This window comes from Mirounga leonina, unplaced genomic scaffold, assembly GCF_011800145.1.
Source record: "Mirounga leonina isolate KUSES-001 unplaced genomic scaffold, KU_Mleo_1.0 Mir_53, whole genome shotgun sequence".
Lineage (NCBI taxonomy): Eukaryota > Metazoa > Chordata > Mammalia > Carnivora > Phocidae > Mirounga > Mirounga leonina.
The window spans coordinates 1,001,253-1,015,959 of record NW_023270807.1 but is presented as its reverse complement, the minus strand read 5'-3'; the positions used below and the strand labels follow the sequence as shown (position 1 = coordinate 1,015,959).

The 14,707-nt window shown below is 59.3% G+C and overlaps 2 protein-coding genes across 6 annotated transcripts; one reads left to right on the top strand and one right to left on the bottom strand.

Annotated features, from left to right (window-relative positions):
* Positions 1 to 1,480: 1,480 nt before the first annotated feature.
* Positions 1,481 to 11,370, bottom strand: LOC118000740 (gametogenetin-binding protein 1-like). Its single transcript, XM_034990594.1, has 6 exons — positions 11,266 to 11,370; positions 5,281 to 5,396; positions 4,760 to 4,854; positions 4,418 to 4,562; positions 3,391 to 3,530; positions 1,481 to 1,750 (listed from the first exon to the last, which is right to left on the bottom strand). The coding sequence occupies exons 1-6, from the start codon at positions 11,334 to 11,336 to the stop codon at positions 1,700 to 1,702; spliced, it is 618 nt and encodes a 205-aa protein (XP_034846485.1). The 5' UTR covers positions 11,337 to 11,370; the 3' UTR covers positions 1,481 to 1,699.
* BAK1 (BCL2 antagonist/killer 1) lies at positions 6,652 to 14,132 on the top strand. 5 transcript variants are annotated; one of them, XM_034990592.1, is made up of 7 exons: positions 7,718 to 8,833; positions 9,365 to 9,453; positions 9,702 to 9,802; positions 10,780 to 10,915; positions 11,289 to 11,432; positions 12,521 to 12,701; positions 12,794 to 14,132. In XM_034990592.1, exons 3-7 carry the CDS (start codon positions 9,733 to 9,735, stop codon positions 12,896 to 12,898), a joined length of 636 nt encoding a protein of 211 aa, XP_034846483.1. In that variant the 5' UTR covers positions 7,718 to 8,833; positions 9,365 to 9,453; positions 9,702 to 9,732; the 3' UTR covers positions 12,899 to 14,132. The 5 variants fall into 5 exon arrangements, with proteins under 5 accessions (XP_034846484.1, XP_034846480.1, XP_034846483.1 ...); XM_034990589.1 differs by lacking the exons at positions 7,718 to 8,833; positions 9,365 to 9,453 and adding an exon at positions 7,325 to 7,701; XM_034990591.1 differs by lacking the exon at positions 9,365 to 9,453.
* The last annotated feature ends 575 nt before the right edge of the window (positions 14,133 to 14,707 follow it).

Sequence of the window (14,707 nt, the reverse complement as noted above, 5' to 3'; positions counted from 1 at the left end):
CCTGCTCCCACAGGCTACTTCCTGGCCTCCCAGACCTTCCTCTCTGTGGTTTATAGGCAATGCCGGGGGCACGGCGGGGGGGGGGGGGGGGGGTATAAGGAGGTGGCATGACCCTCACTCGACAGAAAGAGAGAGAGAAGCAAAGAGGGGAGTGATCACCTCAGAGTCTCCCATCCGAAATCCAGGGTCCTGCCCCCTCCCTCCCCAGCAGCCACATCCCACCCTCCTGGGGGCTGAGGATGAGGTGCTCCTTCCCCAGTGGCCACTTGGCTCACACAGGTAGCCAAGGAGCCTGAGCTGCCAGTGGGGCCCAGCCTACCCCAAGCCAATGTGGGGCTGCCTGTGCACCCCACTGGCTGGCCCCACTCAGAGGGCAATGGGGGAGGGCAGAAGCTCTGTCCTGCAGTGCTCTGGGCCCTGGGATTCCTCACTCAAGCCTGGGCATGGCCTGGCACAAGGTCATAGGCTTATTAGGATGGGGGAGAGAGAGCAGGTATCCTCTCCGTGGGGTCCATGGGCAGTGCTACATCTGTGCTGGGGGAGATCAAAGGGCCCAGGTGGAACCAGGGAACCCCCACAGGCCACTGTCTGAGGCCCCCACCCTTCCCAACAGCCAACACTCTGGGAGGAAATAATCAGGGCACAGGTGAGTCATAGTGTCACAAGGCTGCTTCCTGGCTGACTCAGGGGACAGTCAGATGGCCCTTCCACTAGCCCCTAGCCCAGAGCCTGAGTGAAGGATTCCAGGCGAACAACACCTGGTGTCCAAACTGGGCCTGGCCCGCCCTCCCACTGGATCCCTGAAAAGTCAGGTATGAGGGTGCCCCCTTCAGTACAGGCATGGCATTGTGCTCCCCGCCGACTCAAGCCTAACCTTGCTTCTGGGATTTAGAGTTGGGTCTTCCTAGATGTCTGGACCTCCCTCTGACCAGGATCCCCTGAGGCACCTGGCACTGAGCATGGCACAGAGGGGCTATGACCAGGGGCAGCAGGATGGGGCCCTGCCCCCATCCCTGTAGCAGGGGCCCTCCTGCATCACCCCCCAGGGACCCTTTACCTGCCCGCAGCCCAGCCTTCCAAGCAGGTCCCCGTGGCCCCAAGGCCGCTTTCCTGGCTTTGTCCCTGTGCTGGCTGGGCAGGGACTTCCTGCTGGAGAATTCCCGGATCCTCCCCACGAGGTCTCGAGCCTGGCCTGGGAACTTAGGAGGGAGGGAAGTCAGGGATGCTCCTACTAACAGGGTCTGGTCTTGTGGTAGCAGGGGCTTTCCTGGCACTTTGACCCCAGCCCTTCCCCACCCCCAGGTCAGGTGCACCAAACCTCTTGTCCTCCAGCTCAGATGCCCCGCTGTGGCCCCTCTACTGGAACTCGGGCTCTGCCATTGGGGCTGCCACTCTGGGGGCTAGACTGAGGCCCTGGATAAACTGAGCTTGCTCCTAGCTTGAGGCCGAGGGGTGGGATCCAGAGAGAGCCAAGGAGGCCAAAGTCAAAGTGGGCTTTATTAATAATAGCACAGGTCTGAGTGTGATGAGTGGGGACATTCTGCTGGGCAGGCCCATCCTGCAGACATATGGATACCATTGATCTCAAGACCCCTTGGGCCCAGGGGCGTCTTGAATGTGCCCTCCTGAGAGGGAGGCTAAACCCCTACTTGGGCTGAAGGGATCCGGGAGCAGGGCAGACTCGGGGCCAGCACGAGCTTCACTCTGGAGGCCAGTTCCCCATCTCATCCATCTCCTCCAGGAGCAAGTGCTGAGGGCAGAAATGGGTGAAGAAAGAAGCCTCAGCACTTTTGGGCTCTCCCTTCCTGCTCTGTACCCCTAGAAGTGTCCCACCTACCCCACAGAGATAAGCACCCTGAGGCCATTCCAGACCCTTCCCCATGTCCCCACAGCCAGCCTAGTCCACCAACCCTGAGCCACCCCCTCCTGCTAAATGAGGGACCCTTCTCTCTCCAACTTGGTTGGGGGGGTGGTCCTTGGAAGCCCCAGGAGTCAGGCACCCAAGCCAAGCCCTCCCCTCCCTCACCTCTGTCCTGGACACCACACCAAGGGGGCTCTGCACCCTTCCCTCCAGCCTAGGGTGGTGCTTCAGCTGCCTCAGTACCCCTTCCTTAGGTCCCCAGCATTTCCCAAAGGCTGGGGGGTGGCTTCCTTCCCCCTCAGCTTGGTGTCCCTGAGGGCAGATAAGGAGAGAGTAGGGGGTGGTGATGAGGATAGGACCCTCGAAACACCCACAGCAGGAAGATATTCCTGAGGCAGCTCTGTCCCCCACGTGAGGCCTGAGCTGGGCCCCGACCTGCCACTACCCAGAAACTCTCTAGAGACCCCCAATGCTGCTCAGGCTGCCCCAGGACTGTGACCCCTACCCCTGGGACAGGGGCAGACTGGCTCAGGGGTGGTTCTGGAGGGGAGAGGGAGGAGAAGAGGGTGGAAGGGTAACGAGAGATCCCTTTAGTGTGAAAAGGCAAAAGCCAGGGCCCCTCCAGAGCTGGGGCCACCCCTGTGGTTTAGGATGCGGTGCACAGCCTTGTTCCCTAGAGCACAGAGGGGCCCGGTGACTCAGGCCTGCGGGCTCAGGACAATGAGAGGGCTGCCCCTCAGTGCCCAGGGGGCAGGTGATTCTGGTATTCACTCCTCCAGAGGGCTAAGTCCCATCCCTAACACTACAGTGCCCTTGACAGCTGGTGGGCATCCCCCTTCTTGTTTGATCCTTCAGTCGCTTCGGCCTTTTGGCTAAGATCAAGTGCTGTCTGATCCTCCCACCAGGCTCCCTTTACAGGTAAAGAAGCCAAGGCCTGCATCCAAAGCCACAGAGCAAATCCAGGCCAGGGCAGGGCTTCAACGAAAGCCTTTGGCCTCTGAACTCTACGCTCTTTCCTTTACTTTCCTACAAAAGGAAACTACATAGACTGTCAGGGCCAAATGTCCACGGAAGGAAAGAATGAGTTGATGAATGAATGCAAAGTAATTTAAAAGGACATCGACACATTTTCCAACAACAGATCCATCCATGTGCGCTAAGGGAAGCTGGGACAGGCCTGACCTTGAAGGCCAATGTCAAGGAGGGTGGGCAGTGGGTGGTCTGTGGAGTGACACAGCCGGGTAGCCTACGAGTGTTTGTGGGAGTAAGTGTGGGCAAGAATGGCAGAGAAAGGAGAAAAAGAGCAACATTATGGGGTCAAGTAAGAGACGGAGAGACGGATGGACAAGTGTGTGCGTGCAAGGGGTCAGGCTCCTCTCAGAAATACCACCACCAAGAAGGGATTCTGCTTTCCCTAGCCAGGCTGTGGGAGGTTGGAGCCAGGGCCAGGGGCCTATGGAGGCAGGAGGCCCCACTTTCTCCAGTGCCCTCAGGCAGGGGGTAGTGGTCTGGGATAGGCCGGGGCATACCTGGCCGTCCACAATGCCTGCCTCCTCCAGGGTGATCTCTGGCTGGGTCAGCAGCTCCCGGCCCTCAAGGCTGCCCATCTTCCAGAGGCGGGACTCCCGTTGTACTGCCAGAAGCTTCTTTAACTCCGACTCCACGAAACCTGAGAGTCAGAGAGATGGGAATGGGGCAGGCAGGAGAGGGTAGAGCAACTTGCTGGGGATGGAAGGGAGAAGAGGGGGCTTCGGCTCTCCAGGCCTCATCCCAGCCCTGGGCAGTCCCTGGTCACCCCCAGCCCCGGCCCCTACATTTCCATTACCTGGAGCCGGCCACACACCACCTCCCTACCTCCCTGACTTCCCCAGGAAACTCACTGGCCAGTGGGCTCCCTCCTGCATGCTTGAGTGTGAGTTTCCTCACCTCCTGGGGAGAGCACGCAAGGGGCAGACATCGCCCCCCACCTTCCACCAGCCACGGACTCAAGAGCAAGGATCTGGGACTACCCCAGCTGCCAAGGTTCAAGTCGCAGCTCTGCTGCGTACTAGCTGTGTGACCCTGGACAAGTTACTTGACCTCTCTGTGCCTTTGCTTCCTCACTATGAGGTAGAGATTATAATAGAGGACCTACCTCAGAGTTGTGATATGGCATGTCATGAAAAATGCTCAGAAGAGGGTCTGGTCCATAGTTATGGCTATGCAAATGTCAACAGGGATCACGTTATGTGATCATGTTATGCTATTACTGTCCTCACTCACCATGTCTGGGCAGCACAGGGGCACCGAACAAGTTAGAAGTCTGGGCTGGGAAAGGGTGATGCTCCTGGAGCACAAGCCCTAGTCCCCATCCCCACCTCATGCCTCCCAAACCTGGAAAAAGGAGAACTAGCTAGACTTCACCAGCCGAGACCCACGGGTCCCCCCTCCCCGCTTCAGTGGTCATCTTAGGTCCTCTGGTCCCACCTGGTGGTAAGAACTGGTATCACACCCATGAGCCGTGGCCAAGGGGAGCCCCCTGGGCCTGAGGGCAGGTTGCACCCCGCACTTACCCACCGTTATCTGTTGACCTAAAAGTCTTATGCAGCGGTGACTGCAGGGTGACAATGCCTGGGACACAGAGCTTGAATGAGCTGTCCTCTTCCTCCATTTCCTCTTCCTTGCCTTTCTCCTCATCAGGCAAGCCTTCCTTGAGAGGAAACTGAGGGCATGCCGCGTCGCTGATCAGGTGAGGAGGACAGGGACCCAAGCCTGCAGCCCCACCCCCACCCCCACCCCCAGATAAAACAAAAAGCAGGAGGGTACAGCTCCCCAAAGGTTAAGAGGCCCAGCCAAATGCGGGGAAGAGCCCCACCCAGGCTTCATGCCCACCTACTGCCCCAGCCTGGTCCCACAGACCTTGGCCATGGCTGATTTCTGAAGCTGCTTGTACAAGGTGAGGAGGCGGTTCCAAGGAGTTGCCCCCACCTTCAAAGAGGCCAGCCTGAGGTCTCCTGTGAAGGGGCAGTGTCACTGACAGGCTGATAGGAACAAGGGGCAGCCCAGGCCTAGCTAGGCCCAGCAGGGCAGGGGGCCCTGGGTGGGCTGAAGTGAGGGCAAGGTCCCTCGTTTCCTTAGCAAACACCTCCTATGTCCCAGGCACAGTGCTAGGCGCTCTGCAACGAGCATCTCATTGATTCCTTGCAGCTGCACCTCTGAGATAGATACGGTTCCATTCTCATTCTATCCATAAGGAAACGGAGATGCGGAACGGTTGAGCAACTTGGCAGAGTGCAGTGGAATGGATTCAAATCCAGCCAGCCTGCCCCCAGCATTCCCTCAAACCATTCTGTGTCCTTCCAGGCCCCACACCCCTGAGGAGTCTGAGGAAGAGGGCCTATTTCTGGCACTACCCCAATGCCTGTGGTCACCACACTCACCATCAAGCAGACACTCCTCCTCCTCCCTGGTGAAGGTCTTGGGGCTGACCTCCAGCGGCCGCATGGCCCTCTGTGGGCATTCTTGTTCCACCTCCAAGGCTTGGGCAAAGTGGCCCCTGACCCCAAAGCATAGTCAGATGGGGGTGGCAGGTGGAGCCAGAGATGTGGCAAAGGCTCCCTAAACCCCCCCAAACCCCCCAAGGCCCACCCATAGGCCCTGCTCAGCCCCCTCCACCCTCCTGCCTCCAACAGTTCCCTGCTTGGTCCTCTGGGGTCTTCATCAGACAGGGGTGGGCCCCCATCCTCACAAAGAGTGGCGCCAAGTCCAAATGGGAGAGGGAGGCAGGAGGGAGAGAGTGAGGAGGGAAGGCACGGTGGAGAGGGGACCAGGAAGGAGCTGGGAAACAATGCAGTCTGGCTCGCCCTGGCGCCCTCCCCACCCCCAGTGCCCAGACTGCCCCTCTCTCATCTCTGGCGCCTCCACCCACAACCCCTGACCTGTGGGAAGACCCACCCCATCTCTGGTTCCCTCCCCCCAAGCCCCCCTGCCCACCCCCCCAGCCCACCCCCGGCCCCCAGGCTCCTTCCCACCCTTGATGCATCTGTCCCTTCCCGACCCAGGTAGGGGCCTTATTCCCATCCTCTACCCATCTGAAGACCCACATTCCTGGGCCCTCCACAATTTGGGTCCTCCCATCTCAGCCCCATATCCTTGCCCCAGTACCCCCATCCCAGGCCCCTGCCCGCCACCCCACAGCCCAGTCCCTTACCTGTCTGAGGTCCTCGTATCCCCGGAGGCCTCCCCCACCGCCTGGCTCCCCCTGGACAGCATGGGCTTCACCTCTCCATCCTGGGCCCCCACCCTCAGGACCTTCATGGGCATGGGGGTCTGGGCCCCCGTGTCCCCCATCCCTAGCCCCGAGGGATCGTGCCGTGGCAAGGCCACAGACAGTGTGTAGGGCAGTGTGGTGGGCAGCCTTGGCTCCTTCCTCCCCACTCCTCCCTGGCGGTTCATCATCAGGGGGGTGGCATCTTGCTCTTGTGAGGGGCATGCCCACCTCCGCATCCGGGCCTTGTCAGAGCTCTTTGGGCTGCCCCTGCTCCCCACCAGGCTATGGAAAAAGTGGAACATGGAGGAATGGCCCAAAATTCAGGACTGAGGGGTTGGAGCTGGGACCTCCATCCTGAGAGAGACCTTGACTCAGAGGGAGGGGCCGCAGCAGCCACCCCACCAACTGCTTAAGAACAGGAGGAGTTGGAAACTTCCAGGAGTTCTAGAAGGCAAAGGTCAGGTGGTGGTGGGGGGGGTGATGGGGAGGCTGGGAGGAAGACATGGTACGGGGAGTTAGCTGGGGGCAGAGAGGGCAACGGGTCGATGAGTCAGGGGAAGGAGGTATGGGAGGCAGATTTGGGGTAGCTGATGAGGCTTCAGGAGGCATGGGGGCTGGGGGGCAGGCAGAGGAAGCTGGGGGTCCCTGGACCGAGAAAGGGGCAGGGACTCTTGGGGCCTCTGCACACACCTCTCTCCAGCTGACTTGTCCTTCCCTGGTCCCGGGGGGCTGCCTCTGCCCTGGAGAACCATTCCCCACAGCCAGATAGTATCTGTCTTCCCTCTTTTCTCTCCTCTCGGCATCCACTGGCACGTGCCCAGGTGGTACCCAGACACCCCTGTTTTCATCTCTGTTTACCTGCCTATCACTTCAGGATTTCGAATCTCCACCAAGGTGCCTTGTGCACGTCTTAATTGCATGTTGAATCTCAATGTAGTATTATTATTCCCCACGGCATCTAGAGACTTGATTATATACCCAGCTTAGTGACCTTGGGAGTTCCTTAAACCCACCGAGCCTCAGTTTGTTCATCTGTAAAACAGGTGTAGTGGACAGCACCCACTTCCAGGGGTTACTGAAAAAATTCAATGGGACAACGGCCCATCGCCCAAGTGCAAGGCACGCTGTAGTGCTTAAGACACTCTGCCATCCTGGCTTTTTTATTGGTTTTGACTCATGAAAGGGGGTGAAGATCAAAGAGCAGGAGTGGGAGAAGGGGAGCCATGCCACCTGACTGGGGCCTGACTGGGGGCCAAGTGTGGGGGGTGGAGCGTCTCTCCCGCGGATGAGCCCAGACCGACCCCCAGGCTGTAGGCCCTGCATCCGCATCCGGCGGCTACACAGCAACTTCCTCTAGAGGGAGCTGATTGGAGCTGGGAGCTGCCGGCACCTCTAGGATCACCGCAGCCTCGCGGGTCCCTAGGGCCCCGCGGGGACAAGCGGCGGCTGCATCCAGACGCCAGGACTGCGCTGACGCCTGTTCCTGGAAGCCGGGCCTGGGCACCCGACCCCCCGGGAGCAGCCGCTGGCCTCTCAGGATCTCTGGCCTCGGCCCTGTGAGCCATCCGGGCCTGGGCTAGGGTCCCGGCAGGTAAGGTGGGAGGGTCTGGCCCATCCTCCCAGCTTTCGGTGGCCCTAGGCCCAAGGGGATACAAGGAGCCCCCAGGCAGCCGGGTGGGGAGGGGGAGGTCTGGAGGCTTGCCTGGGCAGCTTCGCCAACCCCTGCTGAGGGCTTGATCCAGCCAGGGCTCCCTCTGGTTGCCCCTCACACAGCTCCCCCAGCCCCCCCCCCGCCCCGGCCCTGCCCTGGCCCTGGGCGCCAAAGAATCGGGTGCCAAAGAACCAGGTCCTTTAGCAGTCTGGGGGGTTGGGAGTGGAGGTCAGAGCCAAGGTCAAGGGCAGGGAGAGAACTTTCATCGTGCTTCCTGTGCCCCAGGAGCCTTAGACTGGGTCTGCTGCCCAACCAGGCATCTCCCCCTTGGGGAACATCCTACGCCCAGCAAGTGGAGAGCAGGGGACTCCCCTTACCAGGAAGTCTGGCCACTTGGATGAGGGCAGGGGTAGGCCCAGGGCGGCATAGGCCTCTGGCCCTGGGGGCCCGCTCTGACGCCCCACCTACTCCCCAGCAGCGAGCCCCTGGGGTAGCGGTGGATGGAGTTGGTGGTGCAGTCAGCATCCTCCTGCCCTGCTGTCCCGGGGGTGCCGGTTTTGCTCGGGGGACCAGGGGAGAGGGAAGGGCATCTTGTTCCGGAAGGAGCAGGAGGGATGGGGGTGTGCCAAGCAAAGGTCTCTTCCATGCTGGCACCCAGGGCTGGAAGAGGGGAGGGTCTGCCTTCCCCCTTATCCCTGCCCCCAGGAGGTGGAGGGGTGGAGAGCCCTCCCTTACCCCTTCCTGAGAGCTCTCGCGCTGGGGCCCTTTCGAAAATGGCCCCGGGCCAGAGAGGCAGGAGGAAGGCAGAGAGGGTACTCAGGTCCTCCCTGAGAGGAGAAGGTGGCTGTGCTTGGCCCGGGGTAGGACTGCACCTTCCACAGGGGAAGGAGGAGGGGCACTTCCCCAAAAGGCTGATGGAGGCAGCTTTGGGGGGGTGGGTATGAAGAGATGCAAATTGAAAGTGAAACAGCTCACGTCCAGGAAATACTCCCTGTGTCGAGGGTTCACAGAGCAGATGAGGGCTGTGGCCAGGACTGAGCAAAGAGGAAACGGGCTGGGGACAGGAGAGCAGGTATGTTGTGGGGTACATGCATGGGGGGGGCGGGGGAGCTGTGGAGACAGCTTTCTCAGCTCATGGCAAGGCAGGATGTCACCAGGTAACCACAAACTGAAAATAAGTCTGAAATGAGTATCGAGGGTATGAACTGCTGAAAATTCAGATTACCAACCTGACTTCTGATTAGCTATGTGGCCCTCGGGCCCTAACTTCTTGGTGCCTTACTTTCCCCCCCCTGTAAAATGGGTACGATGATGCTTGCCTTGCTGGGTTAATATAACGTTTTCAGTGTCTGACAGCCCTGGAGGAGTGATCGAAGGAAGGAAGGCAAAGATGCTCGGGCACCATCTGTGGCTAACGGGCCTGAGCTGGCAAACAGGCGTGCTCTGGCCAGACAAGGGGAAGTGGGACCTTCGAGCACAGCTTTCATGGGTCACTGGCTAGAAGGTGGCAATCCTGCGGTAAGCGTGTGCTAGGTAGAGTGCAGGAGGCCCCAGGAGCAGCGGGAAGAACCCCCCAGCCTCTAAACTCGCCTCATTTGCCCAGGAGTGAGGTGAATTATGACTTGAGATCCACGAGGGCACTGCGGCCGTCACCCCTCCCCAGGGCCCTGGCTGCAGGCTCCAGGTCCCTAGGTATGAATCCCAACTGCCCTGCCTTTCTCCCACTCTCTTGAAGGATTGCTAGTGAAATGCTCAGGAAGTTCTGATTCTGCCAGTAGGCGCCACAGGGATCCAAGGTGGTGAAATGAGAGGCGGCTGGAGCTAGGACCACGGGGTCTTTGGGGAATGGGGGATCCCCTCCTCTCTCTGTGGCTGTGGGACCCTCTCATCAACAGCCCCTGCCCGTCCCCATCTCTACTTTTTCTCACCTATCCCCACAGGCTAACCCTGTCCTCCACTGGGACCTGAGAAATGGCATCTGGGCAAGGCCCAGGTCCTCCCAGGCAGGGGTGTGGAGAGCCGGCCCCGTCTTCTACTTCCGGTAAGGGTCTCTCTGCCCCTCGCCCATCCCATAACCACCAGGACTGTCTGAGAGGGTGGTGAGAGCAGAAGTGGACAGGGCCAGGCAGGACTTACAGGCAGGCTCTCCTGTCCCCGTTCACTCACCTTGGATAAAGGAGAATAGCGTCTCCCCACCTGGTGCAGGTGGGTACAGGTGGCCTCAGAAGCTGGAGTGTAGTCCAGGTTAAGCCCTGGAAGTGGGGAGGAGGTTGGGCCTGGGGGGCAGGGGCAGAGGCTAGGAGAGGCTCGGGAGGGAGTGTGAGGTGGGCACAGCGCCATGCCAAGGAAGAAGAGCAGGAAGAGGTGAGGAGAGGCCAGAAGAGTGGGGTGTGGCTATCCTATTCCTACAGTAGGAGAAAGAAGGAAGTTCCTAGGCTTATCACCCCGTCGGACCTGCTAACTGGCGAAAGCGATTGTTACGACTTTGGGGAGGAAGTAAGATGGCTGCCCTTCTTTCCTCTTCCAAGGGGACCATCAGGGACACCTGCAGTCCCCAGCCCACTACAGACTGCTCCCTGGGCTTTGGGTTCAGTGCCCCGTCTGTCACTATGTCCCTATGTGACTTTTCTGGGCCCAAAGCTACAATTTCAAATTCTGTTTCCCACATTCCCTGAGCCATAAGAGCTGGGTACCTGTACACACTAAAACTCACACTAAAAATCCCACATGCCTGGCTTACATCCTGGTTCTTTCTAACCGTGTGACCTTGTACAAGTTATGTAAACATCCCGTGCCTCGGCCTCCCCATCTGTAAACTGGGGTTCACCTACTCCACAAGGCTGTTGTGAGGATGATCCTGTACCCAGTAAGCACTAACCGTTAACTAAGGGCTAGAGTTAGGGACGCTTCTGTCCGGGGGGCAGGACGGCTGAGGCCTTGAGGAAGAGTGACCCATCCACAAAGCATAGGGCTGCCTGGTCCAGCCCTTCCTCCCTGACTCCTGGCTTTGATCCTCAGAGGAGCAGGTAGCCCGGGACACCGAGGAGGTTTTCCGCAGCTATGTTTTTTACCGCCATCGGCAGGAGCAGGAAGCTGAGGGGGCGGCTGCACCTGCTGACCCAGAAATGGTCTCCTTGTCCCTAGAACCTAGCAGGTGAGCAAGAGGCCCCTGGGCCCACAGGGCCATCTCCAGGGAAGTGGAGGCTCACATGGAGTCACTGCCCTGCAGGTCCAGGGAGCTGGGGAGGCCTCGGCAGGGGGGGCGGTGAGGGGATGGGTCTTGTCCTTCTCCCATCATTGCCTTTTTCATTTTGGGCTTCCACCTGCATCTGGGGCCTTGCACCCTTTATAGTGCATGCCTGTCCCATGACCCTGGGCTTGGCCCTCATGTCTGAACACTGTCAGGAACCTCCAGGGAGGGGTCCACAAGGCTGGGGGCATCTTAGGCAGAACCCCTTCTCCATGAGCCCAGGTCCCAGCCCTGCCTGCCCTGGGCCTGCTCACCTCCCTGGCTCCTGTTCCTCCAGCACCATGGGGCAGGTGGGTCGGCAGCTCGCCATCATCGGGGACGACATCAACCAGCGCTACGACTCCGAGTTCCAGACCATGCTGCAGCACCTACAGCCTACAGCAGAGAACGCCTATGAGTATTTCACCAAGATTGCCTTGAGGTAGTCCTGGCCCCGGCCTCTCCGCTATGCTCTCGCCCTCATACTGTGTCCTGCCCGTGGGATGGGAGACCCACGCTTCTCTGTCAGCATCAAGAGACATGTGTGCCATTCCCGTATCTGCTGTTAGCTCACGCGTGGTCTTGGGCCCCTGTCTTTTTCTCTCTGGGCCCCAGACTCCTCATCTTCAGTGTAGAAGCTCACAGCTCCTGTGAGCTGGGGCACTGAGGACTTGACCGGATAGATCGGGGACTAGAGAGGCGCCTAGTATGGGGCTGGCCCCATAGCTCCCCAGCCCCGCTGAGACACAGTTGTCCTTCCAATTCGGAATCCTATTCCTACCAAAGACCGTCAGGTTGCTCGTGTCCTGGAAATGGCTTCCCTTTGCTACAATCTGGTGTCCGAGAGGCATTCGGTGAGAGAGACCATGTGCCTGGGTCAAATCTCAGCTTTGCAACTTACGGGCTTTGTGAAACCTTCTGGCCCTCAGGCCCCATGTCTATAAAATAGAGGAAGTAGGCTCAGAACAGTGGCCGTACTAATGGTGTCATCTGTTGTTAAATCTGGGTTAGGAGTCGGCCTCGAGGTGACTGACACTGGGGTGAGGATGGGGGTTAGGTGACAGATTTAGGGTTAGCGCTCAGAGCCCAAACGGCCTGCCCCTGTCCTCCGAGGCCGCCCCCGCCCCACTCGGATTCCAGGACCTGTCCTAACCTCCTCTTTGTCCTTCTCTCTCTGCTGTCTCTCGGGCTGCCAGGCCAGCAGCAACAGCCACAGGTAATCTCCCTGCTGCGTCTGTCTGCTTGCTGCCCTCCCTGCCCTCTGTCCTTCAGCGCTCACCACGCTGCGGCCACAACCCCAGCGGCAGCATCGCGCTCATATGCCCTCTGAGTTTTCTCCTTTCACAGAGATGCAGGCTCTTCCCAAACTGAGGCCAGGCTGGGGCAGCCTCTGCCACCTTGGTTCACAGCTCAGCCATTCTGCTTTCCAGCTGGGAGCGGGGCGGGTGGCCACCAGACAGTGGGAGAGGAAGAGCAGGCTGCAGGGCCTTCTGGGGGACTCCGCTGACAGGATCACCACTCTGCCTGCAGCCTGTTTGAGAGCGGCATCAACTGGGGCCGAGTGGTGGCTCTCCTGGGCTTCGGCTACCGCCTGGCCCTGCACGTCTACCAGCGTGGCCTGACCGGCTTCCTGGGCCAGGTGACCCGCTTCGTGGCCGACTTCATGCTGCATCACTGCATTGCCCGGTGGATTGCGCAGAGGGGCGGCTGGGTAAGTGCTGCCACTCTCCCGGCCCCGCCCCAGCCCTGGCCTGCCCCTATTTGCTCTCAGCCCCTCTGGGACCACTCCGTCTCTCCTGGCAGGTGGCAGCCCTGAACTTGGGAAATGGCCCCATCCTGAACGTGCTGATAGTTCTGTCTGTGGTTCTGTTGGGCCAGTTTGTGGTACGAAGATTCTTCAAATCATGACTCCCAGAGGGGCCCTTTGGGGTCCTAGCAGACACCCCTGCCTGGACTTCAGCCAAGCCTTCTCCCCTCACCCCTCCCCTGCAGGGGCCCTCCCTCAAGAATACAGAAGCTTTAGCAAGTGGGCACTCCAGCTTTCGGAGCGCCCCTGCCCAGGGGTCAGTCAGGCTGCCGGGGTGCCCCAACATTGCATGGTGCTAATGGGCTCCCTCTCTGGGCCCCATCCTGTCAGAGAGGGGCTGTAGCCTTCTTCCTCAGCTCTCTGGGACTCCCTCAGCCCTGTCTATTGGACGCTGGGGAGATTGACAACTTGGGGAAGCAAGAGGCTGAAAGTCACTTCCCCCCAAATTTTTAATGGTTAAATCTTTTTAGAATGCCCTTGGAAGGACTCTCCCCGCCCCCCATTCCCACCACTCTGCCCAAATCAGGATGTCTGGGATGTGGGGGTTAGTAGGCCACTCTGTGTTTCCCAGGATTCAGCTGTTCTAGAAGGTCAGAGCTTGATTGCTGGGCCTGGAGCCCAGTCCTGGCCCTTCCTAAGCTCTCCCCGGGCTCCCACTCCCCCCACCCCATAATGCCTTTGCAGTGGACTCTCAGGGATTCTGGGCCTGGGTGTGGGATAGGGATGGAGTGGGGGGTGCAGACCAGAGTTGTCAGAACTTCATCAGTACCCCCCTGCCTCCCGAGATCCTCAGTGCTTTCCCTTCCCCTCACCTATTACCACTTAAACCCAACCTATTCACTACAAGTGAAGCCCACCCTGCCCCCATCACTCCAGATAAGAAAGGAGGGGTCTTGGGTAAGTGCAGTGCTAAGGTCCCCTCCTTGCCCAGACTATAGACTTTAGGACTGGTTTGTTATTGTCAGGGAAAGGGGGTAAGGAGCTCATCTTGAGGTTTCTGAGTGAGAAAAGGGCTGTCAATGTCACTAGGAACCCCAGAGTTGGGCTCCTCCCTCATGGCCTGGGCACAGTGTAATCTGGGGGTGTGGATGGGGAAACCGTGAATACTTGAACTCTATCCCCCACCCGCACCCCCCACTCTCCACACTCCTCACCTGCCTAACCCCCTCCTGTGGGTGGGGGTGGGAATGCCTTGTCTATCTTGCACAGCCTAGAGGTTTGGGGGTAAGGAGAGAGAAGTTCTTGATTAAGCCAAATGCAGGGAGGGGATGCAGATGGAGCCCACTGGCCAGCCCTTACCCTGAGTGTGTCTGAAAATAAACTGCAATCCCCTGATTCCTGTGTGATAATTTTTGTATCCTCTGCTACCCCTCTCTCCACCAGGCTGGATTAGGGGAACCTGGGCGTGCCTGGCATTCACACGGTTTATTACTGAATAAGAGCTCATATTAGGCCTTCACAATCATGTAGAAGGCTGGGTGTGGTTTTCCCAGGCCCCAGCTCCCTACAAGGCTTCGGCCCCTCCCCACCTCTCCTAGACCCTTCTCCAGGCGCCTCCCTCATCTTTGTGTCCCAGGCAAGTTTCCCACCCCTTAGGAAGTTGGGGGACCCCAAACTGCTGGGCTCTGGCTGTGGATCTGGTAGAGCAGTTGTGCATGTCTGGGGACTTCCAGAGGCCACCTCAGGACTGATTTGAATGCCCCTCCCCGGGGCCACCATCCCTGAGGGCCCCAAAAGCCCTTCTCTCCCACACCTGGCTCTGCCTGGGACACAGTGTCTCAGCCCACTCCTCCCCATGTTCCCCACAACTAGCACACACACAGGGCTTTTCATTCCAGGAATTCTGTGCTGCATCAGAATCCCTACGGGAAGGCAACTAGGGGTGATAAAAATAACAAGCACGGAGGCGT

Coding starts and splice junctions, on each gene's coding strand:
- BAK1 (XM_034990589.1), top strand. CDS start 9,733: ATGGCATCTGGGCAAGGCCCAGGTCCTCCCAGGCAGGGGTGTGGAGAG. Junction 11,433..12,520: donor TTCACCAAGATTGCCTTGAG/GTAGTCCTGGCC, acceptor CTCTGCCTGCAG/CCTGTTTGAGAGCGGCATCA. Junction 12,702..12,793: donor TTGCGCAGAGGGGCGGCTGG/GTAAGTGCTGCC, acceptor CTCTCCTGGCAG/GTGGCAGCCCTGAACTTGGG.
- LOC118000740 (XM_034990594.1), bottom strand. CDS start 11,336: ATGTCGTCCCCGATGATGGCGAGCTGCCGACCCACCTGCCCCATGGTG. Junction 5,397..11,265: donor GAGGAACAGGAGCCAGGGAG/GTGAGCAGGCCC, acceptor CTTTGGGGTCAG/GGGCCACTTTGCCCAAGCCT. Junction 4,563..4,759: donor AGAAATCAGCCATGGCCAAG/GTCTGTGGGACC, acceptor GCATGCCCTCAG/TTTCCTCTCAAGGAAGGCTT.